General features: G+C 42.2%; 1 protein-coding gene across 1 annotated transcript in view; it reads right to left on the bottom strand.

The window, feature by feature from the left end:
• Positions 1–7,934: 7,934 nt before the first annotated feature.
• Positions 7,935–27,895, bottom strand: part of PAK5 (p21 (RAC1) activated kinase 5) — a 305,518-nt gene continuing 285,557 nt past the window's right edge. The window contains exons 7-10 of the mRNA XM_021689080.1: positions 25,894–26,020; positions 12,350–12,475; positions 10,548–10,682; positions 7,935–8,459 (exon numbers count right to left, since the gene is read on the bottom strand). Of these exons, the coding sequence (XP_021544755.1) occupies positions 8,304–8,459; positions 10,548–10,682; positions 12,350–12,475; positions 25,894–26,020 (544 nt within the window). The 3' untranslated portion in view covers positions 7,935–8,303. The remainder of the gene's footprint in view (positions 8,460–10,547; positions 10,683–12,349; positions 12,476–25,893; positions 26,021–27,895) is intronic.

Here is a 27,895-nt window from a genome sequence, read left to right as displayed (position 1 = left end):
GTTTTTCCCCTTGCGATATGCAGTCTGTATATAAGGCCGCATCACCATGACTATTATTGCTCTTAATCACAGCATCTTTATTTAGTTGTCCTAAAATTAGGTCTCTAGCTCAGCCTAATTTCTTTGAACCTCGCCTTATTTCTCTCAGTCCTGCCTTTATCTTATCAGCTAAGCAGAATAAAGGGGAGCCTGGGGTCAGGGCAGGTGCAGTGGTCTCTGGTTGGAGAACACAAGGCGTCCAGAAGGACTGACTCAGCCTCAGGTCTCAGCCTGGGCTCCTCTCATGGCCATTCCCACTGTCCTGCATTTCACGGCTGCCCCTGTGCCTGGGGCAAGCTGAGATGGTGGCTCAGGTCTCCACATTGCTTCTCAAGCTCAGAGAGGAGAGAGAAAACAAACAGACAAACCACAGATGCTCAATTACCCCCTTAACTGTCATTTTCTTTTTTTACTGCAGTTTTAAACACAAATGCCTCTGGGCACAAAAGGATGCTGTGTTTGGTTGCTAGTTGGCCTTCCTGGAAAAGCCAGGCCAGATGAACCAGATGCAAATTTCTTTGGGGGTGGGGGTGGGGAAGGGTGAGTTTGATTTAAATTCTGAGCACCTTTCTTTGCAAGATTCCCCCATTCTCAGGATATAGCTCCCAGTGAAGCTGCCTCAGGGGGTAGGGGAAGACTTTGTTCTCCAGCCTGAGAAAGCCCTCTAAACTATTAACCACTCTCTTCTCACTGATTGTCCAATCTTTTTGTTAACAAAGACCTGGCAAAGCCGAGGAGGTACGGGAGACAGCAGAGAAACACAAATGGAGAAATGGGTTGGGGCGGGGGGCACGGAGGTCGTAGGAGAGACCAGCAGTGTCTGGTCTGAGAGGTGTTTCCCTGGGGAGGTGGTCCAAGCTGGCACTGGGCACAAACACTTCCCTGGAACAGACACCTGAGTGACTGGAACCAGGCAGATGTAGCTTTAAATCAGCGAGTATCCAAGTGCAGTTTGCAAGCAGCATGCATCAGAGTCATCCCAAGGGGCCATTGAAAAACATCAGTTCTAAGGCGCCTGGGTGGCTCAGTCAGTTAAACATCGGACTTCAGCTCAGGTCATGATCTCAGAGTTCTGAGATGGAGCCCCGCTTCAGGGTCTCCGATTAGCTGGGAGTGGAGTGTGCTTGTCCCTCTCCCGCTCCCCCCCCACTCCGCTCATGCTCTCTCTCTAATAAACCAATAAAATCTTAAAGAAAAATAAACAAAAAGAAAAATATCAGTTCTAGAGCATCATCCCAGACTGATAGGGGATCTCTCTGGTGAGACCTAGAATCTGTAGTTTTATTATGCTCCCCCGGTAATTTTGATTCAGCGGGATGAAAACTGGTGAAAAAGCCTTTGCTCTCAGCCTACCTGCAACATTAGGCACATCATCAGGCTTCTCTGTGCTCTCTAATCTAAAAATGGAGCTTGCTCCCCCATCCTTGCAAAGTTATCTGAGGATTCATGACAGTACATTTAAGTCCCTAGCACAATACCTGGTGCCCTGGAAATGCTCCATAAAAGCTAGTATTAATGACAGGTTTTCCAGCACAATTCTTAACATGTGCATACAAAGTTCATCTGCCATCCAAGTTCAGGAAAGATCCAAAGGGACTGATGCAGGGATTTTTAACTACATCCACAGTTTTCCATGCCAGTTTATTGTGAATTCAGAATATGTTTCTATGCAAGGACTTCCCTCCCCTCCACAGACCAGTAAATCCCTCAGGGTGTGTGTGGGGGGGTGTTAACTTACAGGCGTTGGGGGAGACTATCAGAGTCCATGGACTGGGATGGGAAAAAACTACATCTTTAGTCTTTACCAACCTCAAATGAAAGGTAGCATTTCCTTCAATTACAGACATAGGCACCAAACCACTATGGTACAGGCAAGAACTATGTCATCAGTAGAAATCGCTGCATTACACCTGTTGGAGATATCTCAAAAAATCACATAGGCTCATTACTTTGAAATTATGGTGGTTACTAGACCCATCATAAGATCTTGTTATTTAAGAGACACCTGGATAGCTCGGTGGGTTGAGTGTCTGCCTTCGGCTCGGGTCATGATCCGAGGCTCCTGGGATCAAGTCCCACATCAGGCTCCTTGCTCAGTGGGGAGCCTGCTTCTCCCTCTATGTGCCACTCCCCCTTCTTGTGCTCTCTCTCTCTGACAAATAAATAGATAAAATCTTTAAAAAAGATCTTGTTATTTAATACATTATAACTATAAAATTAAAATATTTTGATAACTATACTTCAGTTGGTTCCCTTTGTATTTTACTTTATGCATATAAAGACATTTTCCTGAAGAGTCCACAAGCCAAGAAGGTCCAGGGTACAAAGTTAGGCTAAGAACTCCAGGGTTAATGTCTACTTCAGTTGTCCTGTGAAGTGATATTTATATCACCTCACACCTGCTAGAATGGCTATTACCAAAAGATAAGAAAGTGTTGGCGAAGTGAAGGAAAGGAAACTCTTGTGCACTGTTCGTGGGAACGTAAGTTGGTGCAACCACTGTGGAAAAGCGTATGGACGTTTCTCAAAAAATTGAAATTGAAATATCATATGATCCAGAAATCCTACTTACCTGTTTATCCCAAGAAAATGAAAACATTAACTTGAAAAGATGTCTGCATCACAATGTTCACTGCAGCACTATTTACAGTAGCCAAGATCCAGAAGTTACCTAAGTGTCCAGTGACAGATGAATGGATAAAGGAAACATCACACACACACACACACACACACACACACACACACGTATTTCTCAGCCATAAAAAGGGAGGAAATCCTGCCCTTTGAGACAACATGGATGGACCTTGAGGGCATTATGCTTAGTGAAATATGTCAGACAGAGAAAGACACTCACTTATATGTGGAGTTAAAAAAAAAACCCAAGTTGATAGATCAGAGAACAGGTTGATGGTTGCCAGCCAGAGGCAGAGGAGAGACGGTGGGTGAAATGGATGAAGGGGTCAAAAGGTACAAACTTTTTCTTATTTTTATAAAATAAATAAGTCCTGTAAGATAATGTACAGCATGGTGACTATGATTAATCATACTTTATTATGTATTTGAAAGTTGCTAAGCATAAATCTTCCAAGTTTTCATAAGGAAAAAAATTGTAACTGTGTGTTGATAGATGTTAACCAGACTTATCATTCCACAACATATACATATAGCAAATCATGTTGTACACTTGAAACTAATATGTCAATTATCTAAAAAAAAACAAGAGACTGAACTCGTCAGGTTGTCTGCTGAGGAAGGATTCGCAAAGACTCATATGACCAAAGAGATAACAAGTATTTGTTAGCACTGACTGACCATGGGTTTTCTGGACCTTGGTCTGGGTGATGAGGACATATCAGTGAACAAAATAGGGATAAAGTCCCTGCCCTAATAGAACTGAAGTCTCTCTCCGTGTGTGTATGTGTGTGTGGTCTATTCAGGTAGTACGATTCATCTACTGACATTGCCTAACTTTGGGAGCCTTGGTTAGTTCAGTTAAGATGGATCATATAAGATCTTGGATTTTTAAATTTTTTCAAATGCTGACAATGATGAGGCATACTTACCAAAGCATTTGCTACGTGGGCAAACCTTTCAGGATAAGGAATCCCTTTGCTTTTAAAACAGTGTATTTTGATCCAGAAATCGGCAACCCATAGAGTTTCTCAACAATTCTCTTTTTGTCCTTCATTAGGTCTATTTACGTAGATGTTGTCAGCATCTCACCCATATTCTCTCGGCCCTTCATGGAGGCCATTTGTTGACAGTTTCTGTACAAGCTTCCCATGCCTCCCTCTCTCTTTGTCAAAGGGAACAAACTTTGTCCATATACAGGGCAAGATAGAAGTTTAAGGATTGATGTCCTTGGAGCAACTCTCAACCAATGAGGCGTAGGAAAGGGTGGATAAATACCCAAGCATCTTCACCTCCAAAAAGACAATTCTATAGTGTCTCTCCCAGAAGGTCTTCAGTGGACTGAGCTCCAGTTACTCACAGTGGTAACCCATCATTTTTAAAAAAACTCTCCCTTCTTCATCTCACTTCTCCACTCACCATGTTGAGTGAGCTTCCTGGACTCCATGTCCCAAATAAAGTACTTGTATCTAAGTATCTGTCTTAGGCTCTCCTTTTGGCAGAACCCACACTAAGGTAATATATTTATTTGACCTGGAGATACAACTGAAGATGCACACATGTGAAGGCTCAAGTTGACCAACTTTCCTGAACAATTTGGATTTGTACTGCATCGTGTCACTTTCACAGAACTGTTCCTGCTTGTACATTTTGTACCTGCTTCAGACTGAGTCGATTTTTTCTCTGCCTGGAATCTCATTACTGTTTCTTTGATGACACAGTGCTATTCATCTGACTGGTTTGACCAAAGAATCTGAACTCATTGAGTTGTTAACTTCATGGAATGATTTTATTCTTTCAGTGATTGCTACTGAGTGTGTTCTTCCCAGTGGGTAATGGGGATACAGCCATAACTCAGTCTGATTCCATCTGTCTAATCCATTAAAAAAATCAATCTTATTCTAATCCAAAATAACTCCCCTCTCTTTTGCATGGGCTAAACTTGTATCTGAGAAAGAGGTAGCAGTAGATAGGCAGTGGCAGGAGACATGGTATGCATTCTTATTCTCCTTTTCTTTCTTCTAGACTCTTCCCCCAAACCATGGGGATCTCACACTAGCACACGGCCCAAATCTGTGTGGAGCAACCTGGAAGGGAAGTTCCAATAAACAGCTGGCTGCAGTCAGCTGCCTTGGAGATGCTGTTGGAAGAAGGGGAGATGCCTGCATGTCATTTGAGTTAGCCTAAGACTACAGCCTCTGCTACTGAGAGTGGCCTTGGTGTAGATGGTCCATGTAGATTTAGAGTAAGTTTCAGCTCCACCCGGACCCCTTCCCCCTGCAGAAAATTTGCCCTATCTCCCTTTAGTTCCCCCTGTGATGCATGCCTCCAATGTGCTCTCCAAATTAGGCATCTCATTACTTGATTAAATGGTTTGACATGTTCCCTTTTCCCTCTCCATGGCCCATCACAGACAAAGGGACCTGGTGTCTTCTTCCATGTCTTGCAATGGCTTCCTGCCTGGGGGAGGATGCTTCCATCTTTCTCTTCTCTGGCACGTGATATACTACATCTTTTCTCAGACTGCTACCTCTGGCTATTTCCTGAGGGTTTCCACCTTCTGAAATTTCCAGGTTAAGAAATGAACTCTTAAAAAAAAAAAGATTTTATTTATTTATTTATTTTTTGGAGAGAGAGAGAGAGAGAAAGAGAGGGCGCCTGGGTGGCTCAGTCGGTTAAGCGTCTGCCTTCGGTTCAGATCATGATCCCAGGGTCCTGGGATCGAGCCCCACATTGGGCTCCCTGCTCCGTGGGAAGCCTGCTTCTCTCTCCCCCACCCCCCTGCTTGTGTTCCTTCTCTCGCTGTCTCTCTGTCAGATAAATAAATAAAATCTTTAAAAAATAAAAATAAAAAAAAAAAGAGAGAGAGAGAGCAGGGAGAGGGGCAGAGGGAGAAGGGAAGAATCTCAAGCAGACTCTGTGCTGAGCTCAGAGCCCAATATGGGGCTCGATCCCATGACCCTGAGATCATGACCTGAGCCGAAATCAAAAATCGAATGCTTAACCGACTGAGCCCCAAGCAATGAACTCTCTATATACAAGTGTCCCTCTCAACATCATGGGCTAAATGTCAATGACTCCCTGGTCCCCCAAAGAAGAGGAGGCCCCCACCAGTGTCTTCCAGTATACTAGAGAGCCTTCACTACACCTGCTCTAATCCAGAATAATCCCCTCTTTATGCCTTTTGTTGATAAAAGCCTTCGGATCAGTTCAGCGTCTTTGAAAGAGGAAAGTGGAGTGAGTCTTCAGTCATGAATCTGGCTTTCCTTGCACGTGGCCTTTCAGACTTTAGTAATTTTTTTCTTCTTAGTTGTGGCATCTTTACCACAGTCTTCCACTGTTTGTGACCTCTGGGGATGGGACTATTTGTCTTTGGTTCATGTCATCATGATGTTACATCTAACTTTATTCTAACTCATTTGCATTCCCCAAGTTCATAAAGAAAGCATTCTTGGTTACTCAAGAAAACAAATTCAGGAAATCACTGGATTTTCTAATAACACGATGGGAAAAAGGCAAACATTTATTTTTATTTGCAAGTGCAGTTTCTGCCAATAGTGCTCACAAAACCTTTTAAGCTACAGTAACTTTCGGTAAACTCAATGAATATTTATAAAATACCCAGTGATAAGAAAATTACAGAAAAATTTCTATTACACTGTTGAAAATGTTTGGAATCCAAAATCCACAATTTTCTGCAGTGGTTTTTAATATTTGTTTTGGTTAAAAAAAGATTTTCTTTTTCTTTCTACTTCTACATAGTCCTGGTTAAAGTAATACAATCTGTTCCATGAACTTTTAGGACGGCCATTTTCTGGATTTAGATTTTTATTCATACATATTTATATTAATATTTTAATATTTTACATAAAACATTGATTTGTTGTGTTTTATGAAACAAAATTATAAATCCTATTCATGGTGAGACATTTCCAGTTTGGGGGAAAAACTGAAAAATCTAATCTGTAGAAGGTCATTTTATGCCTTTTTTTTCTGTTTTAGCTATAATAAATAATTAGCAACCTATTAATTACAAAAATTCTTAATTATGCTTACAGAAACCAGAGCATTTTCACAAATTTAAATCCCTATTTGTTACAGTATGTTGAAGTCATTAAGAAAAGCCTCTGGTTTTCCAGTTTGGTAACAAATGGCTTTTTTTTCTGATGCATAATTAACAGAAACTAATGATGACTATGTAGCTCTTCCAGAGTTTTTAAAGGCAAATCTATATTGGCCTACAGTTAACATGCAAATTCATCCAACAAGCAACACAAAATGTATTGTAGTAGTCATTCATTTTTATCAACATTCAAGAAGATCTAGTCAGCAGCACAACTCCCCTATGTCGGAAACACATTATAACAGGGTCACAACTGAAGTCAGAACACACCTGGTAAAATACCCCCTTCCTAATTCATCCTCTAGAGTCAGTCCTGACTTCCAGCACGATATAGGAACAATAGCAATACTGTGGTACGACGGTAAATACAGACAAGAGTCTGGTGTGCTAGCATACAGAGTTTTCAAAACAGTGACAAACAAAACCAAACATCTTGCCCTGTTCTCTCTCCTTTCCCTTAGTGAGACTGGAATTCTCAGTCTTCCTTTAACATTCGATTTGGGGAACTGAGTCCAATGATCCTAGCACTGAAAATTGTTCCCTCGGCGGGAAATGTGGCCACACGGGGGTGGGGGTGAGGGTGGGGGGATGGGGGGGCGGTGGGGCGGTGGGGGGTGGGGGGGAGTCGCACCCACTGGAGAGAGGGTGTGACAGGGGAAACACCCTGCTGTGCAAACACTGGTCTGCGATTAATAGCCTTGAAGGAAAATTTGAATTTTCCAAAGATTTAGCTTTATCTCAAGGAGTGGCTTGGTGGCCTACTGTGGCTCCAATTTTGTTATTTTTGGTTGGATAAATGAAATGTGCACCTCCATCACCATCACTCTTAACTCTTCCTCCATCACATAAGACACTTGTTAAGATAAGAAAGATATTCTACTAAAGCTGACGGTGATTGAGAGTCATTCAGTATTCAAAGTTCCTAAAGAATCGTTGTTTCTCTGAAAGGGATAAAAAAGTAGGAAAGGCTTTGTTCAAACTCTTGCTAGTAAACAAGTATTACTTTAACTTATACTATGGCTACGTAACATCAAAGTACTATAAATTATCAAAACTATCGTACAGAAAAATTACAAATTCATTGCAAAATACATTACACTGCTACCATTAAGAAAAAAGTGCTTTTTGTTTTCCTTTCTTTTTTTTTTTTTTTGCCAGAAAAGTATTCTTTCAATATAGAAAATCCTATGCGTTACCCTGCATGTGGCTAGGATATGTCGTAACGGAGTTTGTACTGAGTCCTTCTGATTTGCTGGATGAAGGGTTGAAAAATATAATAATGACTTATTAAAGCCGTGTTCCAAATGACCACAGCAGCTGTCAGTGGAGAGATGCCTGTTTTAAGACACAAGAAGATGCCCTGGTCTGTTGAACCCTGCCTGTTATCACATTGTCCCACTGATCAGCTGGTTAGAGTACACAGGCCTTTTTCATGTTCCTCATGTTCTCCTGAATTATCCTCATGTCCTCATCTAGCTCTTCCAGCTATTCCACCAGTAGAATCCTCTACTCAGTGATGTCTGTATTGTCTCATAAGGGGAACGATGCAAGATGGCGGACCTGCCAGTTTCAAGAATGGATGTCCAAGGAGTTCCTGGGCTGTGGCTCTTTGGGAGGGTTCCCTCACCAGCATCAGGTCTAGGAATCCCCGGAGCACTGAAGAAACCTGTGAGAACACAAGATCCCATCCTGAGGACTAACACAGAAACCCAACCCAGTTCCCCTAAAGTGGTTTCCCAGCCACTTTCCAGTTAAGTCATTCTATCAAACAGTAGCAAATTCTAGAAAGTCAGCTTGAGAAGAAAGAAATTATGGAAGCAAAAGCAGGTACTGCCTTTATTAACACACGCTGTTTTCTTGACCTTCTTCAGTATATGTGCTACTGAAGTGAATGCTTCTTTACCTTCTTCATGTTTGAAATAATAGGAGTTAATGATAGAGCAATGAAACATGATGGTCGATTTGCTAAATTAAATAATAATAGGAACAATAGCTTATGAAGTGTTTACTATTTATAGGCACTGGTCACATATATCTGATGGAAGTGTGGTACAAACATGGAATAGTTTTATTTTTCTAACAATTGCAACCATCTAGGCTTTTTGGACTCCCCCTTCTTGAAAACAAACAAGGTTCTGGAAGGATATCTGACACAGATAGTATGTTTTCCTGTAATTTCCTTTTTGAAGTATATCTTACATACATTCAAATGCATAAATGTTAAGTGTATGTCTTACAGTAGTGTGTGTGTGTGTGTGTGTGTGTGTATACACCTATTTACTCTCCAGCCCCATCACAATACAGAACACTTCTACCACTCTGGGGGGCTACCTTGGGCCCCCTTCCTGATAATACTCATCTCCCTGCAACGAGTCACCACTCTCCTGACTTCTAGTAGCATACATTAATTTTACCTCTTTTGTCCTTTATAGAAATGGAGTTATATACCATCAGCTCTTCTCTGTCTGGCTTCTTTTACTCAACATTGTGTCTGTGGGATTCATCCCCGAGGTGTGCGGTAAAAGCTTTAAACTTGTCATTGCTGTATAGTATTCACTGTTAAATTATACCACATATTATTTATCCATTTGGAAAACAACCTTGGGTGGTGTCTAGTTTCTGACCATTAGGATTAAGGCTGCTCTTGAATGTGACTCGGAAGAACACCAAGCCATTTGCATTGGGTGTGGGACTATTTTGATACCATGCTATTTTAGCCACTTTTGATTACTTAAAAATGCAGTAAATGTCTTAATCTCCTGTTCAATTCAAGCAGTTTCCTGTTTTCCTGCAAGTTCACACAACTATAGGGGTGATTCTATTGGGACTCTTCTCTAAGCTTTAGGGATGGAGAGGGTAATTCCCCCCCAAAAGGCAGCCTCGGTTCCTCCCAGTGCCAGACTGGCATTTGCCAGACTGGTGTTTCTTTGACTCAACATCATTATTTTCTGAGCTTGACCCTACTTGGCAACACTTGGAAAACAGGAAAGACCCTACTTGTTCCCTTAACCATGCCCTTCATTGCCCTGTACGATCCAGCCTGCTCCCCTCCCTGACATGTCTTACCCTTTCCCCTGGCTCGCTTTGCTCAGCCACAGAAGCTTTCCATCTTGGCACAGGGCCTTTGCACCTGTGGTTCCCTTTGCCTCAGACTTTTTTCTCCCGGATCTCTGCATATCTTGCTTCTTCCTTCTATTCATATTCCAGTTCAGACAATCTGTCCCCAGAAAGGGCTTCTTTCACCTTTCAACCTAAACGAGTTCCCAACACCCCTCTCCTTCATACTCCATTGCATTACAGCGTTTGCTTTGCTCCACTCCCTGAAATTATTTTGTTCATCCATTCGTTTGTGGTTTTACCATCTGCCTTCCCAACTAGAACACAAGCTCTATGAGTCAGGAAATCTGAGGTCTTGTGCTGCAATATCCCCAGTAATTAGAACAGTCCCCAGTATGTCACAGGTGCTCAGCAAGGGAGTTCTCGTTGAGTGCCTGACTCTTCTAGCCAACCCTACAAAAGAGGAGCCAGTTGTAACCCATTTTATAGACAAACTTCAGAGATGGAGAGGCTGAGTCCCTTGACCATTGAGTGAACAGGGAGAGCAGAGATTTGAATCCATGTGATTCTAATTCCAAAGTGGATGCCCATAAACCAGGATCTACTTGTGGATACGATATGCCAGTCTTTGAAGCTACAGAGAGACTAAAATATCTAAGAATGATTTTGAACTTCAGCAACAGATGCTGCTTCTCACCTTGTGTAGGTCCTTCACTCTTGGAGGTAAACTGTCCCGAATCCTCCGCATGGCCTGGAGGGGAGGCTCATTGAAGTAGGGGGGTTCGCCATCGATCATTTCTATCACCATGATCCCGAGGGACCAGATGTCCACCTGTTAGGCACAACCCAGTGGTTATCTCAGGCAAGGAGAACATTCTGAAATGTTGGATGTGTCCAGGGGACCCAACAGATACATACCCATTTATAAATTAAGGTGGTATTTGTAAACTTCCAAAACCTATAGCACAGATTTACAGCCTGAAGTGCCGAGTTACCAAGTTTTTGCTAATGGTCTTCATTTGCTTTTTTATTTTAATTGTTATTTTTATTTCATTTAAATTCATTTTAATTAACATACAGTATATTCATTTGCTTTTTAAAGACAACTTCAGTGAAGATTCTGCCATTTAGGTACACAGGAGCATCTTAACATTCTGGAGTTCGGAACTTTTTTTTTTTTTACTGCTATCTTTGGTGGTTACCTATCAGGGCAGATGATAAAAACACCCAAATTTTATGTTATGAACATAGAGAAGAAGTTGCATTTAAACCATAAAAAAAGGCATCTGACATATTCATAACAAACTGCAAAATCTACATTGCACAACACTATATATGCTGATCCTTCTATTAATTTAATTTTCTAAAATAGCTCTTCCTTCCCTACATTGGGGTTCTTTCCTTTGCATTTTATCATTTTGAAGCAGCGTGCACAAAACCCTGCCTTACAAAACCATTTTCAGGGAACAGAGAAAAGAAAAGGAAGAGACAACAAGCAATTCTTTCTGAATGCAACATGGGAAGTCAGGATGATGAGAAGCCATAGCTGGGCTATATCAATTCCCAGTTACAACTGCTTCCCCGTTCCAGCCACATTCCACCTCTTATCAGTGAGCTGCATTCCTGTTATAACGCTTGCTGTGATCTTCACTGAGAATTTATGCTTTTGGGACCACAGTGAGACAAACAAGTCGAGTACTCATTCAAGGGCAAGCAAAGAAGGGAAGGAGAGCCGAGTCCGCCTTCACTTATGCCGATATCCTTAGTTCACTGGTCCATGCCACCTCTTCATGCTTCTCCTCTCTTAGAATCACCTTCCGCACCATAATGTGTGGAAACGCTGTGTGCCCGGCTGGAACGAGCTCCTTACTGCCGTGTGCATAGACTTGCGTGCCTCAGGGCTTTGCTCACAGTACTCCCTCTCTAGAAGGCTTTTCCTCCACTCCTTCTGGCCCCTCATTTTCACATACCCAAACCTTATTCCTTAACAGATTATGAGCAATTGTTTCTTTTCCAAGGGAAACAGAAATTGTGCCCTATTTTAAAATACATTATAATATTCATATATAATTTTTTCTAGGGGAAAATGTTACTGCTCAGCCAAATATTACCTCTATTTTGCAGAGCTTTCTCTGACCATCTATCCTTTGAGTCATGACACCTGCTAATCTGTGCATTTCTGGCCACGTTTCAAGTTGTATTGCCTTGCTTGGGGTATGCCTGCCACTGAGGGTGGGGTCAGAGTTTATGTGATTCCCCCCCTACCCCCAGTGGCTGTTTAGGACCTCAATAAAGGCCTCTGGATCAATGTTGTGGCAATTTCCTTAATGGTGACCAGTCCCCTTCCTGCCACAACCTATTCTGTGACAAGTCTAGTGAGTGGGGGTCAAATACGGAGTCAAACGTCATCACCCCGATCTGTGGTCATTAACTCTCTCAGAACCACTGCATCCCTAAGCCTGTCCAGCCACCCCAAAACAATGACTGTCACCCCCTTACCTCTGTCCCATAAGGTAGCCTAGAAATCACCTCGGGCGCCATCCAGTAGGGAGTGCCAACCAGTGATTTCCTCTTGGGCACCTCTTTAGAAACTTGAGCACAGAAACCAAAGTCCGATAACTTTATCTGAAAAGGAAAGGAATACAACAAAGTTAACAGTCTAAAAATGCGAGCTTCCAGATGGAGAAATAGAGTTTCAAATTCAAAACAAAACAGTCTCATGAATAGGCCTTGGAAATACTGGTGGTTGTCAGACCTTTTTATTGGAAAGGCACAATCCATTTTAATGGAGAAACCTCCCAGGCTCTACCAGGGTTCACTTGCAAATGTGAAACCAAAAAAAATTTACAAATTATACTCCAAACAACAAATTTGTTAAAATTCAAACCCACAACCTAAGTAAATTGCTTTTTTTTTTTTTTTAAGTGGGCTCCATGCTGGGCACGGAGGGCTTGAACTCATGACCCTGAGATCTAAGACCTGAGCTGAGATCAAGAGCTGGACGCTTAACTGAGCCACCCAGGCACCCCAGTAAATTGCTATTCTTTTTTTTTATTATTTTTTGTTAACATATAATGTATTATTTGTTCCAGGGGCACAGGTCTGTGATTCATCAGTCTTACACAATTCACAGCACTCACCATAGCACATACCCTCCCCAATGTCCATCACCCAGCCACCCCATCCCTCCCACCCCCCCTCCACTCCAGCAACCCTCAATTTGTTTCCTGAGATTAAGAGTCTCTTATGGTTTGTCTCCCTCTCTGGTTTCATCATGTTTCGTTTTTCCCTCCCTTCCCCTATGGTCCTCTGTCTTGTTTCTCAAATTTCTCATATCAATGAGATCATATGATAATTATCTTTCTCTGATTGACTTATTTTGCTTAGCATAATACCCTCTAGTTCTATCCATGTCGTTGCAAATGGCAAGATCTCAATTTTTTGATGGCTGCATAATATTCCATTGTATATATATACCACATCTTCTTTATCCATTCATCTGTGATGGACATCTAGGCTCTTTCCATAGTTTGGCTGTTGTGGATATTGCTGCTATAAACATTGGGGTGCACGTGCCCCTTCGGATCCCTACATTTGTATCTTTGGGGTAAATACCCAGTAGTGCAATTGCTGGGTTGTAGTGTAGCTCTATTTTCAGCTTTTTGAGGAACCTCCATACTGTTTTCCAGAGTAGCTGCACCAGCTTCCATTCCCACCAACAGTGTAGGAGGGTTCCCCTTTCTCTGCATCCTCGCCAACATCTGTTGTTTCCTGACTTATTAATTTTAGCCATTCTGACTGGTGTGAGGTGGTATCTCATTGAGGTTTTGATTTGGATCTCCCTGATGCCAAGTGATGTGGAGCAGTTTTTCATGTGTCTGTTGGCCGTAAATTGCTATTCTTAATGTGAGTTTTGTACATACTGTTGCTGGTTAGGTTGTTTTGCATTGAACACATTCAGATTTCCAAGTACCATGAAAGGGTTAAAATGATCAACCCCATTTCTGTATTTGAATTAATGCAAGACCGTATTATATAGAATGCTAAGACATCACTTTGAAGTATTGGCTCTTCTTTTTGATTTCTTCCTTTGCTTACAAAAAACTGAACTGGCCAATGTAAACATCAGCGTAGGCAGAAATATGGGTGTAGTAACTGGGTGTTAGCACTTGGTTACTAGGGGTTTAAGGTGGCCATCCTGGGCGCCTGGGTGGCTCAGTTGGTTAAGCGACTGCCTTCAGCTCAGGTCATGATCCTGGAGTCCTGGGATCAAGTCCCACATTGGGCTCCCTGCTCAGCAGGGAGTCTGCTTCTCCCTCTGACCCTCTTCCCTCTTATGCTCTCTATCTCTCATTCTCTTTCTCTCAAATAAATAATCTTTTTTTTAAAAAAAAAAAGGTGGCCATCCTAATGACCCAATGTATATATATGTTATTTATCTTAGATGTCATCAAAGAGGGAAAAAAAAAAAACACCCTGAAAACCCTTGCACAGAGCTTTTAAGATTATTCTTAAGAACATACAGCACCATTAGGCTCCCTGCAGGTTTATATAATCTGGAAGACCAGGATTGGGTTTATTTCTGGGGGCTGTGATTCCTGTTCATGATGACTTGGTCTGAACTTCAGAGGGCCTCACTGAAGAGGACTGCCGCCTAGAGTTGTTGGTGGTGATAGAATACGTTCAAAGAAAACGACAGTTCAGAATGGGCATTTGAAGGTAAAATTTCCACAGATTAAAGGTATGGTCTCTATGGCACAAGTTCTCCCTTAATTGTCTTCAGAACTCCCTGAACTTTTTCAACCTTTTTCTCTGGCTCTTTCTCTGCTGCTCACACCTTAAAGACTGGGCTTCCAAGGGTTTGGGTCTTAACCCTTACCTCTTGTTTTTATATGCTCTTCCTGGATACGCTTTCTCCTCCCACGCTTAGTGCAGACCTCTCTCCTCCCTTCTCAACCTATATTTCCATTGAGTCTGTGTTTCCACATGGAGTTAATTTTTATGAAAGGTATAAACCCTGTGTCTAGATTAATTTTTTTGCATGTGGATGTCTAGTTGTTCCAGCACCATTTGTTGAAAAGACCATCTTTGTTCCATTGTATTGCCTTTGCTCTTTTGTCAAAGATCAGTTGACAGATCAGATTTATGTGGGTCTATTTCTGGGCTATTTGGTGCCACTGGCCCATCTGTCTTTCCTTTTGCCAGTACCACACTGTCTCGATGACTATAGCTTTCTAGTAAGTCCTAAAGTCAGGCAGTGGTTGTCTTGTATGACTTTGTTCTTCTTTACTATGTGTTGGCTATTGTGTTGGTCTTTTCTCTCTCCACATACACTTTAGAATCAGTTTGTCAATACCCACAAAATAATTTGCTTGGATGTTGACTGGGATTGCACTGAATCTATAGATTGAGGTGGGAAGAAATGACATTTTAGGAATATTGAGTCTTCGTATCTACAAACATTGGATTTATCCACAAACATTTCCATTTATTTAGTCCTTTGATTTCAACCATCACTGTTTTGTAGTTTCCCTCATATAAATCTAGTATATGTTTTGTTAGATTTATGCCTAAATATTTTAGAGTTTAAGTGGCACTGTGTTTTTAATTTCAAATTCACTTTCATTGCTAGCATATAGCAAAATGATCGACTTTTGTCTAAAACCATATATCCTTCAACCTTGCTATAATCGTAATTAGTTTTAGTTTTTCTTGTCAATTCTTTTGAATTTTCTACATGGATGATAATGTCAGCTGTGAACAAAGACAGTTTTACTTCTTCCTTCCCAATATGTATACCTTTTATTATTCCTTTTCTTGGATTACCACATATGCTAGTACTTCTGGTATGATGTTGAAAAGGAGAGATAAAGGGGAACATCTTTGTCTACTTCCTAGTCTTAGAGGAAAGCATATGCAGTCCTTAATTCAAAAATATGAAATTCATATTTCAAGGCCCTGGTCACTTCTCACTTCCTCCAGAATTCTTCTCAGGAGACCATATTGATCTCCCCTCTCTGAATGTGAAAGAATTTAGCACTCATTTAATATTGAACTATATTCTGATGCTGATTTTGTCCCTCCAGCTAGAAATGACAGTCCTCAAAGGCAAAAGCTCTGCCTCCTAATTGTGAAGTCTCACTGTGTTCCTTAAAAGCTGGGAAAACAGTAGATACCAAAAAAACACATGATTGATTTTATTTTATAACGACACATACATATATGATAGACCATGTGGTAGAGGACACATTGGTACTCTTTTTGAAACCATTACTGACTTACTGAAGAAAGCTGCTTCTAGAATCAAAGTTGGAACACAGATAAAATGGGGGTAATGTTTTGGAAATTATTTGTGTCTTTTTCTATCTCCTCATGATCATGATCTCCTCTCTAATCAGGCCAAGGTTAGTGGTGGTGTGGTTTGGGGAGGGAAGAGATTGGATTGTTCCAGATGGAATGCTAGAGAAAGCTGGTTTAATGGAGAGATGCTTTTCTCAATTGCTTTGGCATATCAAGAATCAAACCCAGATTGGTCAGATCATAGATTTCCCATGTGGTATAAAGAAGAGGTCATGGTAGCTGGTCCATAATCCTTGTTACCCTATTGTCAAAGGAGTCTATAATTCAGAGAAGTGAAAAGCCTATAGACCATCCCTTTTAGCCTGCAATTGTTTGCAGGAGAAGACAAAGAGCAGTCATTTGATTCAGGTCCCAACTCTTTATTATACATCACTTCCACCACCCTAAGCAGATGGCGGTGGCCTTCAGAAATACCTGAGTAGCATACAACTCCAAACAAACAAGGGAGAGGAACAGCCACATGCATCTTTGTTCAGAGGTAATATTCAAAATATTTAATAACCAGAATCATCTAGACCAATCGGAGTCTAGACATGAAGCTGAGCTGTGTTCTGGAGTTATCCTGGGGGCTTTACCATCTTTAATGAGGCAAGAACATCCCAGTAAAGGGCTGTTGTAATGGGGGGATACTCCAATGATTCAAAACAGTGGCTATTAACCAACAAGCATGAAAATATTACAATATTTTAACAATGGGTATAGACATACTAGTGAATGTTGGCCTCCTGGAGAGATGGCAACAGAGTGGGTGGCAGTGAACTTGAGGCAATGCTATTGGCTTCCATGGTCTCTGTCTGTTGTGCAGGGGTCCAGAAGCTCCTCCAGATCTCAATGAAGGAATGGAAAAGTGCCTGGCACAAGTCTATGGTTGACATGGGGAGCCTCAGGATGGCTCTCAAGACTTGAAACAAGAGGCTGGAGTTGCAAAATGTTGCAGAGGCACCCTTCTGAAAAGCCCAGAACTGTGGGACTAGTGGTCACCACTCCTGGTAGCAGAAGAGGCCAGTTATGCCAAGGCAGGGACCAGAGAGGAACAAGAAGATGGGTCTTATATCCATCACCTTGAGTTCCCAGAAGCCACATTGTCCCTTATTCTCTCAGACTCCTTGAGAAAGAGAGGGGTGGGAAATGAGAAGAGGGAGTGGATGGTGGCCAAATCTGAAAGATTGAGGTTCTAAATTCTAAAGGCTTACAATAATGTTGTTGAACTTTAATAGATGCTTATTTAAGTAGACTGAATTTAATATATTGAATTAAGAGTTGCTTTCTGTTTGTTTTTTTAGTTGGTAGAGCTTTGTGAAGAAGTCTAGATCAGTTTTAAGAAACAGAGAAGCTATAATTATGTGTGCACATGTGTGTGGTTATTTCCAAAGCTCTAATGTGAGTAAATCCGTAACCCCACTATGCAGTGGAGAAAGAGCAATTTTGCCAAAACATTTTTTTTTGCCTGTAAATTTTAAAAACCTGAATTAAGCAGGTGAATGTTATCAGCATTTTGGTATTGGCAGTTTTTAATTTCAATAACTCTCATGTGGCTTTCTTTTTCCAGACATAAAAAAGGACCCCAAACCTGCCAGACTAATAATTATCTCCCTGACAATATGTAAGCTGAGAAACAAACTCAACACAGGAAGCTAGGTCTGTTCCTCTGCTGTAGACGTGAAAGTGCTTTTACATGAATTTTTTACTCATCCAAGGACATAAAAGAGACAATTCTCTAGAAGAACATAATTGCACACAATACTCGTCTAAACAAACCTGCAAGTAGATAATGAGAACTCAAGTAATGAGTACAATAAAGCACTGTAGGCAGATCTTCAAAGCAAATCACACAGCCTCTAAGCTGAGCCTTATTTCACATAGAACTGTACAACATGGCAGATTAGGAAACACTGTCTCACTAATGCAATTAGGCTAAGAGAATTGCAGCTCGCACACTGCCAACCCCTTAAAAGGAGGTGATGCCGCTTGTTCCCCAGGGGCAAGAGGAGAAACTAGAGCTTAGAGCGCAAAGCTGCTCTTTAAAGCTGAGATCCTATTCACCTCAGTGGGTCCTGGCTAGGAATCAGGGGCTGCACAAAAACATGGGTGGAGGAGGAGAAGCGGAGGAGAGTCTATCCACAAGATAGCTATAGGTTTAAGAAAGAAGGTAAAACTCTCATTTTGTAAGCTGTGTACACTCTAAAGAATTCATGCATCTGCTCCAGGTTTTTGCTAAGGCAAAAAGATAGATGCTTTTGTGCCTGGTTTCTGGGTGCTTCTTACAAAGCAATGATACTCAAAGTACGTAGCATAGGCATCCCCTGGGAACTTGGGAGAGATGCAGGCTTTTGGGTATCACCCAGTCTGGCTGGAGTCAGAATCTCTGGGGAGTGGACCCAGGAATTTTGTTTTTGGCCAAGGTCTCCATTGGTTTTCATACTTGCCACAGTTCTTGAACTTGTTTTAAGAAGAGGAATGACCCAGGGACAAAGGAATGGGGAGAGGTACTAGAAGGGGCCAGACTGGTGAAGGTGTCTCCAGCTTCAGGACTACTTTTTCAACTGCTAAACTGAAGAGGAGAGGGAGTGCATCAGAGCAGCTAAGCTGGGTCTGCATGGAGGCCTCAGCCAGCTCCTCTGCCATTTGACAGAGTGGGACAGGGTGGGAACTTGCCCAAGACTGTACAACACTAGGAGGACAGTAGAGAGGAGGACTCAGACCCAGTCTCCTGACTTCTCAGGCTGTGCTTCCTGCAGGGAAGGGAAGAGTCATAGAATCTGGGAATATCTCAGACGTGGTGGTAAAGGAATGAATTTAAGCAAGCTGTGTAACATGCTCACGTCTCTCTTCATTTACAAAGAGCTTCTGGGAGATAATCTTTAGGTCTTCTTCTAACTATAAAATTCTAGTTATTCAAGAGACAAAAACACTCAAATGCCTAAAGGTGCCAAAAAAAAAAAAAATCAACAAATTTAATGGGCCAGGTGGGGATAATGAAAAACTAGGGGTACATGTCCTTGGTGAAGAGACACTGACTCCTGGTTGTCAGGGCCCAGTAAAGGGGGTGTGGAACAGTCACAAGGCCGTGGTTGCCACCCATGGCCCCATAACTATCCTTTACCCTTGTTTGCAATCCTGTGAAAAAGAGGGCGCACACACATTACACTGTGCCTGGGCACTACGTTGGTTTAGCTCCCGCCCCCTCTGAGCGCATCGCAAGACAAGGAATCAGTGCAAGTCATTCATTGGGGAGATACAGGAAACCCTGGTAGTGAAGTGGGCAGGGAAGGCAGCCAGTCAAGGGTTAGTCAGCAATGTGGGAACCAGAGCTTACTCCCGATGAGGAAGTCTGGGAGACTGGGTAGAGCATGTGCCAGAGAGCTCGTCTATCCAAGGGCAAGAGAGCCGGGGTGTTTATACCGCAACTCCCATCACATGATCCTGGGCTGCCCCTAGTGAATGTTAACTTCCTGGAATTTCTAGCCTGCTCTGGGCTGGAAGACCAGACTGCCGTGGCTGGAGAAAGTCACCAGGAGAAGAGATGCCAGTGGTGGCATTGGGAGGGGGAGCTAGTGAGCCCTGAAGGAGGAAGTCTGGTGAAGATAGGGACATGGCACCAAGAGCATCCACTGAGGCACTGTTCACCCTCACCACGCCACCTCCATGACTGCCATGTGTGAATGCAGGCACAGGGTTGTCAGATACTTTGATTTTTGTTGTTAAGGAAGACAGGCAACTGAAATTTTCTGTGACATCTCCTGATTCTTAAATTGTGGCAATCAATTTTTAGTTAAAAAAAAAAGACCATAAAAATCACTGTGTATGTCCCTTTTCAATATAGGCACTGGGCTTAATAGGTCATGGGTTTGAATTCCATTCTAGCCAGTGAATTTGATAAAAGCTAAATCACTCACTGTCTAGTGGCTCCTAAGTATCATCTCTCAAATGCAAGCTTCAGGCCAAGGAAATATCATAGATGAATTTATTCAACCCTTAGTTGCAAGGATGGGGGGGGATCACCCTCTTTGAGCTTCTACCTTGTACCCAGTTTACTTCCGATGGTTTTACAGAAATTATTTCATTTAATTCTTGCAACCACTCTATAACATGCTATTTATTTCCCTTTCAAACTCCAAATACCACATCCCCCCTGCTTAAGATGAATTAGTGACTCATTATATATTATTTATGTCATAGACAAATAGTGAACAATTTACTCTGATCACAATTTCCCTTCTAGTCTTTGAAGGGGCCACAAAGGATTTATCCTTTTTTTAAAATTAGGCTCCACACCCAGCATGGAGCCCAATGTGGGGCTCAAACTCACGACCTTGAGATCGAGATCTGAGCCAAGATCAAGAGTCAGAAGCTTAACCGACTGAGCTACCCAGGCACCCCAGAGATTTATCCTTAAAAAAAAAAACAAAACTTGAGCAATTCACTGTTTCTTTTAGTTTTTTATTTTGAAATAATTATAGATTGATAGGAAGTTGCAAAGAAATGTGTACCAGTCCTCTTTAATGTTGGCATCTTATACAACTATAGTACAATATCAACACCAAGAAACTGATGTTGGTACAATCCATAGACCTTGTTCAGATTTAATCATTTGTACATGAACTCATTTATGTATGTAGTGTGTAAGTGTGTGTATATACTTTGCAATTGTATCACATTGTAGACTTGATTAACCACCACCACAATCAAGGTACCCAATTGCCCCTTGGGGCACTTGGGTGGCTCAGGTGGTTAAGAGTCCAACTCTCGATTTCAGCTCAGGTCATGATCTCAGGGTTGTGAGATCAGGCCCTGCGTCTGGCTTTGCACTCAGTGGGGAGTCTGCTTGAGATTCTCTCTCCTTCTGCCTCTCCCCCTGCTTTCACACACTCTCTATCTAAAATAAATAAATAAATCTTAAAAAAGTGGTACCCAACTGTCCCATCACCATGACACCTCAAGGTACCCCTTTACAGTCACCCTGCAGTCCCTCACCCCTGCGACCACTAATCTTCTGTGCATTTCTATAGTTATGTTATTTCTCAAATGTTATATACATGGAATTATGCAGGATGTATCGTTTTGAGATTGGCTTTTATCCACTCGGCACAATTTCCTTGAGGTTCATCTAAGTGTTTACATGCATCACTGGCTCATTCCTCTTTCTTTTTGTTGAGTGGTATTCCGTGGTACAAACACATCACAGTTTGTTTAACCACTCACCTTTTGAAGGACACTCAGGTAGTTTCTAGGTCTGGGCTATAATAAATGAAACTGCTACCAACATTTGTGTGCAAGTTTATGTGTGAAAATAAGTTTCCATTTTTCTGGAATATATGCCTAAGGATGCAATTGCTGGTACCATGCAATTTTTAGTTTTGAGAGGACTTGTTTTTCAGAGTGGCTATAATATTTCACATTCCCACCAGCAGTGTATGAATAAGTGGTGTTATCACTACTCTTCACTTTAGCCATTCTGATAGATGTGAAGTGATATCTGCTAGTTTCAATTTGTATTTCTCTAAGGGTTAATGATGCTGCACATCTCCCAGCAAGGAGAAAACTCAGTACAGCTTGTGTGACAGACAATATTTTCCAGAAAAAGTCAACAATAATATTCCTCAGCCCATGAGCTCCTTTGATGACATGAGTCAATCCTCTTCCCATGGAGGAAGGTTTTACATTCCCTCCTCCTGAACTGGAAGGGCTGTAAATACAGTGGACATGGCATTATGGAACTTTGAGTTTAGGTCATAAAATTGCCATGCACTTCCATCTTGTTTTCTTGGAACCCTCACTCTTTGAATGCAGCCTCCACGCTGAGAGGAAGGCCATGTGGAGAGGTCACATCATGGGTGTTCTGCCTGGCAGCTCAGCTGAGTGTCCAGCCACCAGCCAGCACGTGTAAGTGAGGAAGACTTCTAGATACATTGTCTAACCACAAATCAGAGCAGTCCTGGCTCGCTGAGCCCAGCCAACATTCAGAGCCATGTAAGAATCCTAAAATGACTTTTGATTTAAGACCCTAAGTGTGGGAGTGATTTGTTACAATGACAATAAATAAATGAGGGTGTCTTCTCTACTATAAAACTTCATGCTCTAATAAACTGGTACAAGATAAATTAGTACAAAATTTTCTTGGAATGGCCACACTATGTCTCTGCTCTCATTCTTAAAAAAAAAAAAAAAAAAAAGAAAGAAAAAAGAAAGTTTCCTTTCTCTATAGAAACTGAAGAAGCCCACTGGAGTCAATATGGTATATTGTTCTGAAATGTGAAAGAACATACTCTGGGCCCCATGGCCAGGAGCCACAGGATCTACTCAACATGCTGCTTGTTCCCTCTTCTGGAACATTCTCAACGCTGACAGCCATAGGACCCACTCCCTCAGTCTCTGCTGTAGCATCACCACCCCAGAGGGGCCTTCTCTGACCTCATCTTCCATCACTTTCTACCATATCCTTATTCCGCTTAAATTAATTATAGAAAACTTAGTGCTTATCACCACCTGTCTGGAGCTGATTTTATTTGTGTTTATCCCATCTCCATGCCCCAACTAAACTTAAAGAAAGTAGTGGTTTTACTGTGTTCATCCTTAGAACCTACAACTGTCCCTGGCACACAGTAGAAATTCAGTGAATATTTATGGAAGGAGTGAGTGCACAAACCACTAAGGCTAAAAGCACTCACCATGTGCCAGCCCCTGGGAGCTCTTTGCAGGGTACATGGAAAATCAGGAAATGTGTGAAGCATAGGTTCTGCCCTTGAGAATGACTCTGAATGATTTAATAACCTTCTGTACACTGTGGGGAGGGGGGATCTTTGAGCTGATTAAAGAACGAATTATCTTAGTCTCATGCCTGATATTGACACCTGACATATGCTTGCAGCCAGGAAGCCTTTGCCATCAATCTACAGAAATAAAGGGGGAAAGCCTGCCTTAAAACTGCCCTGCTTTTTCTTTTTCTTTTTTTTCCTGCAAGAACCAGTCCCCAGGGCCAGTTTGTGGATCAGTTCAGTGCTTTGTGAATTATGTTCTGAAGTCATGGAACCCTGCCTAAGTACTCTCCTGAGTCAGGCCAGGGGAAGGTCCCAGTCCTTTTCCCACAGCTCCCCACTCTCTGGGAGATTGTGCAACATGGCTGTATATCCTTTCCCTCCCTGAACCTACATTCCCTTGCAATGTGACTCTGCATCTTTGGCTAAAGGGACATTAGCAAACAAGATAAAAGCAGAGGGTTCAAACTGTGGAAAGAGCCAAGATGCCCTTCAACAGATGAATGGATAAAGAAGATGTGGTCCATATATACAATGGAATATTACTCAGCTATCAGAAAGGATGAATACCCAACTTCTACATCAACATGGATGGGACTGGAGGAGATTATGCTAAGTGAAATAAGTCAAGCAGAGAAAGTCAATTATCATATGGTTTCACTTATTTGTGGAACCTAAGGAATAGCATGGAGGACATTAGGAGAAGGAAGGGAAAAATGAAGGGGGGGCAATTAGAGGTAGAGATGAACTACGAGAGACTATGGACTCTGAGAAACAAACTGAGGGTTTTAGAGGGGAGGGGGGTGGGGAGATGGGTATTAAGGAGAGCACATACTGCATGGAGCACTGGGTTATACGAAAACAATGAATTGTGGATCACTACATCAAAAACTAATGATGTGGGGCGCCTGGGTGGCTCAGTTGGTTAAGCGACTGCCTTCAGCTCAGGTCATGATCCCAGGGTCCTGGGATCGAGTCCCACATCGGGCTCCCAGCTCAGCGGGGAGCCTGCTTCTCCCTCTGACCCTCTCCCCTCTCATGCTGTTTCTCTCCTGCTCACTCTCTAATAAATAAATAAATAAATAATCTTTAAAAAAAAAAAACTAATGATGTATTGTATGGTGACTAACATAACATAATAAAGTAAAATTAAAAAAAAGATTCAAATTTAAAAAAAAGCAGAGGGTTCAAAAGTGTGCAGTGGAGCTTGCCTCTCTTGCAGCTCTGGGGAACCTTGCCACAGACACCATGAGAATAAGCCCGGGAGAGTCTGCTGGGAGATACGGGACACATGGCAAAGCACCGGGCAAATGAGTGAGGCCATCCATAGCAGGCTGACCACAAATGCAAGAGTGAGCTTGGCTGATGTCACATGGAGTGGAGATAAGCTGTTCCAGCAGAGGTCAGCCCAAATGCTGACTCACAGAACTGTGAGCAAATACATGGTTGTTGTTTTAAGCCACTAAGTGTTTGTTATGTAGCAAAAGCTGACTGATGCATCCTCTCATACCCACTTAAAAAAAAATTCAGCCAGAGTAATGGAAAAAACAGGACTTAAACTATCCATTAAAAATAATTCCAAGTTTACAAGTAAATATACAGGGAAAGATGGGGAGAATGGGAAATGCATTAAGAGTGATCTTTATTTTGTCCTTTATACTTTTCTGAATTTCCTGAATTTTCCACAATAGAATTGACAATCTCTTTAAAACAAAAGAAGAAAAGGCAAAGTGTTGGGGCAGTTTCTTCTAGCTGCCCTCTGATGGTTCCTGGGCAATTCTGCTGTGATGTGAACATTTTCCACATGGCTGAGGTTGCTGGGTTGTAAAAGACAGGTGTTTCAATGGGACAGCTGGCTCCCTGCATGTCAGCACCATTACCTCTGGTGGGAGTTTCAGGGAGGTTAAAAGGGCCTAGATGGTAAAAAAATCTATGCTTCAAAACTCTTCCATCTAACTAAGACTGCCTTGAAATGCCAACTCATTCTTTCCTTGGCTACTGTAGTCTATATTCTTTTGTAACCTGGTGTGGCTGATGAGTTTCGGCAGAATCCCTTGAGCTGGCTGTGGACATGGGAAATGCAGCAATCTGGGCCTGGGTATAAGCTAGTGTGATGAATATCTTTTGTTTGCCTTTCCAGATCTATTCTCTTCCTCTCTGAGCCCTGGGACACCAACCTGTGTTGACTGCACTGATGGCTTCTGATTGGGTTCAGCCAATGGGGAGAACCAATAGGAGACTAGAAGGAAAGAATGGAGTGAGGCTTGGATATTGATTCTCCCAGCTCCCATCCTGCAGCTTCACTGTGGTCTGTCTTCCACTGAAGATCAGAGTCCTGCCCGGCATCCCTCTTCAGACAATAATTTCCATTTTCAGATTCCAGTAGCCAGTTCCCTTCCTCCCTTCCACTGACATGGGGCAGTAAGAGTGGCACTCCATTCTAGAATGCCACAGGAATCCTCATGTGCTCTTATGACTTGTCTACATCTGCCCACACCTTTATTAAACTCTCCTCGAGCTGTCCACTGGAGTTTGTCTTCTCTTTCCTGCAGGAACTCTGAGAGATACTGCAGACATGCACAACTCCACAGACAGGGTGGACAAAGCCCCAGAAAAGTTGTCTCTTCTCCTCCAACAAAAATAAGAACATGGAAGAAAAAGGAAAGAAATTTCCATAGTTTCTATTACCTCCTACACTTGTTGTTAAAGTGGAAAGTCATCCATCAAATTCAGATCACCAGATAATCCTGACAAATAAGATGACACAAAAGATGGTAATTTCCCTTTTGGTAAGCTTTCTGGGAAGGACAGTGGGTGACTTGTGACCAAGGAGACTTAGAATTATGAGAAAGGGTTCTTAGGAGGATAATACCCATGACAAACAAAGTGGCAAGATAAACCATGGAGAGGCCAAACATGAAATCTTACCCGGCCATCACTTGTCAGGAGGATGGAGTCACTCTTTATGTCCCTGTGAATCACTCCTTGATTGTGAAGGTAGGAGAGAGCTCTTAGAACCGACAGACAAACAGTAGCTATCTGTTCTTCATTCATTCTGGAAAAGAAATAACATTTAAGGAGCAAAGACAGGTTTAAGAACATCTTTGAAATGATCAAGAGAGGCAGCTCCCTTGGGGTCTAGTGAACAGCCCATGCTCTCCAGCCCATGTCTGGAAAATCTACAGGAAAGGACGAAGAAGTCTTGGGATATGAGTCCTAGATCCTAAGGGTTGGCACTGAGGATGACAGGGGCCCAACATAAAGCCAAAGCAAAGAGACCCCTATTTGCTGACTTTTGGGTCATTAATGCAAATGCACTTCCTTAGAATCTCGTGGGTAATTCCTTAGGTATTGATAAACCTCCAGGTTCCTACAGAGAGACGGCACTGAATAGAGCCAAGGTTCCAAGTATGCCTGATAGGTGACCTTGAGCAAGCCCTTTTAACTTCCTCAGGTTTCTTTTTTCCTCATCTTGGAAACGGGGACATCCACAATTCTCTTTAAGGCTGGACTTGGACAACACGGTCTTTGGATGTCTAAGATCCCCCAGGATTAGCCCTGCCTCCAGGAGCTGGAGATTCCTGCTGCTCTAGGTCCTTCCATCAAGAAGGAAACTGGACTTAGTTACTAATAACTAAGTGTAATTGGATGATTCTTGAACAAACTGACCATAGGAATGAGAAAGGCAAGCATAGCTCTGGATATATACTCCCACATTTCATGGCTGCACCCTTCTGAAGAAGGGTTCTGGCTTCAGAGGAGACTGAGGTCAAGTGACCTGCCCAAGGTTACCCAGCTAAGAAAGTGACCAGATCATGATTACAACCCCACCTCTTTTTGAGTTCAGACCCACACTTTTCCAATGTTCCCATTGTATCACATTGCCATGGCAACTCATATGAATGGCTTTTCAGCCATGAAGAACCTTGGTGGGAAGAATTACTTGGCCATCAGTGCCCTTACAACAACCCACAGAGGCCTAACTCATCTGGGTATAAAACTTACTCCCTCTCACAGAGACAGTGTGAAACTCAAGCCAGACAGCGAATGTGAAAGAACTCTTAAAAGTCATGCCAACAGAGACTGTCAGGAGAGACAGAGGGTGTAACTGACCAGAGCCCAAATTCAAGGACAGCCTTGGAAAAATCACCCCGGAGAACTCTTAGCTCAGCAGGACAAGGAAATGGATAGCCCAGAATCTGTATCAGTCTTGTTGATGCCAGCAAACCATGTCTGAGTAAAATTAGGATTCAAAGTAAAATCCAGGGAGGTGGCCAATTAGGAGAAAGTCGAGGGTATAAAGTGGATGGGTATCCCTTCTCTTCGAAGAGGCTTATTCCAGCAATGCCTTGGTCTCCTACTAAGGCAGGCAAGAAGAAAATGTTCTTGTCTGAGAGTGGAAATCTACAACTTCTGTGTTCTTAGTTTTGTGTGAGTGGGTTTTGTGTGAATGGGCTGGTCATTGTGCTGGATTGTGAAAACAATGGATGACAACTTCACATCTGCCCACAGCAGAGCCCTTGGAGGTTTAGAGCATCATCAGCAGGGATAAGCTCAAATATACCTTAGAAATAACTCAGGAGCAACAATCACCTTCTTTAATAAAATTCATCTTTCTAGGATTCCATGAGATTCCAGTTATTTGAAGCAGACATAAAGATTATTTACAGGTCAACAACAACAAAAGTTAATGGAATCTGAGCCCCCATCACTGACTGAAAAATCACCTTTAACTGGCCTATGTGACAAATACTACTGATTCTGAATTTAGTGGCTCTGAAATGTATAGGACCCACTGTAGAAAGACTGTGCTTTCCTACTTCTGCAGGGAGGAAGCCTGAATTGGGATAAAGATGCCTCAGTTCTGGAATCAAATCCAAATTCAAATCCTGGCTCTGTTTTGTAGAGGTGTGTCAAGGTTACATGAGTT

The sequence above is a fragment of the Neomonachus schauinslandi genome, chromosome 10 (genome assembly GCF_002201575.2).
Source record: "Neomonachus schauinslandi chromosome 10, ASM220157v2, whole genome shotgun sequence".
In the NCBI taxonomy this organism is placed as follows: Eukaryota; Metazoa; Chordata; class Mammalia; order Carnivora; family Phocidae; genus Neomonachus; species Neomonachus schauinslandi.
Note: the sequence above shows the minus strand (reverse complement) of the source record. Positions and strands in the feature narration are given on the sequence as shown.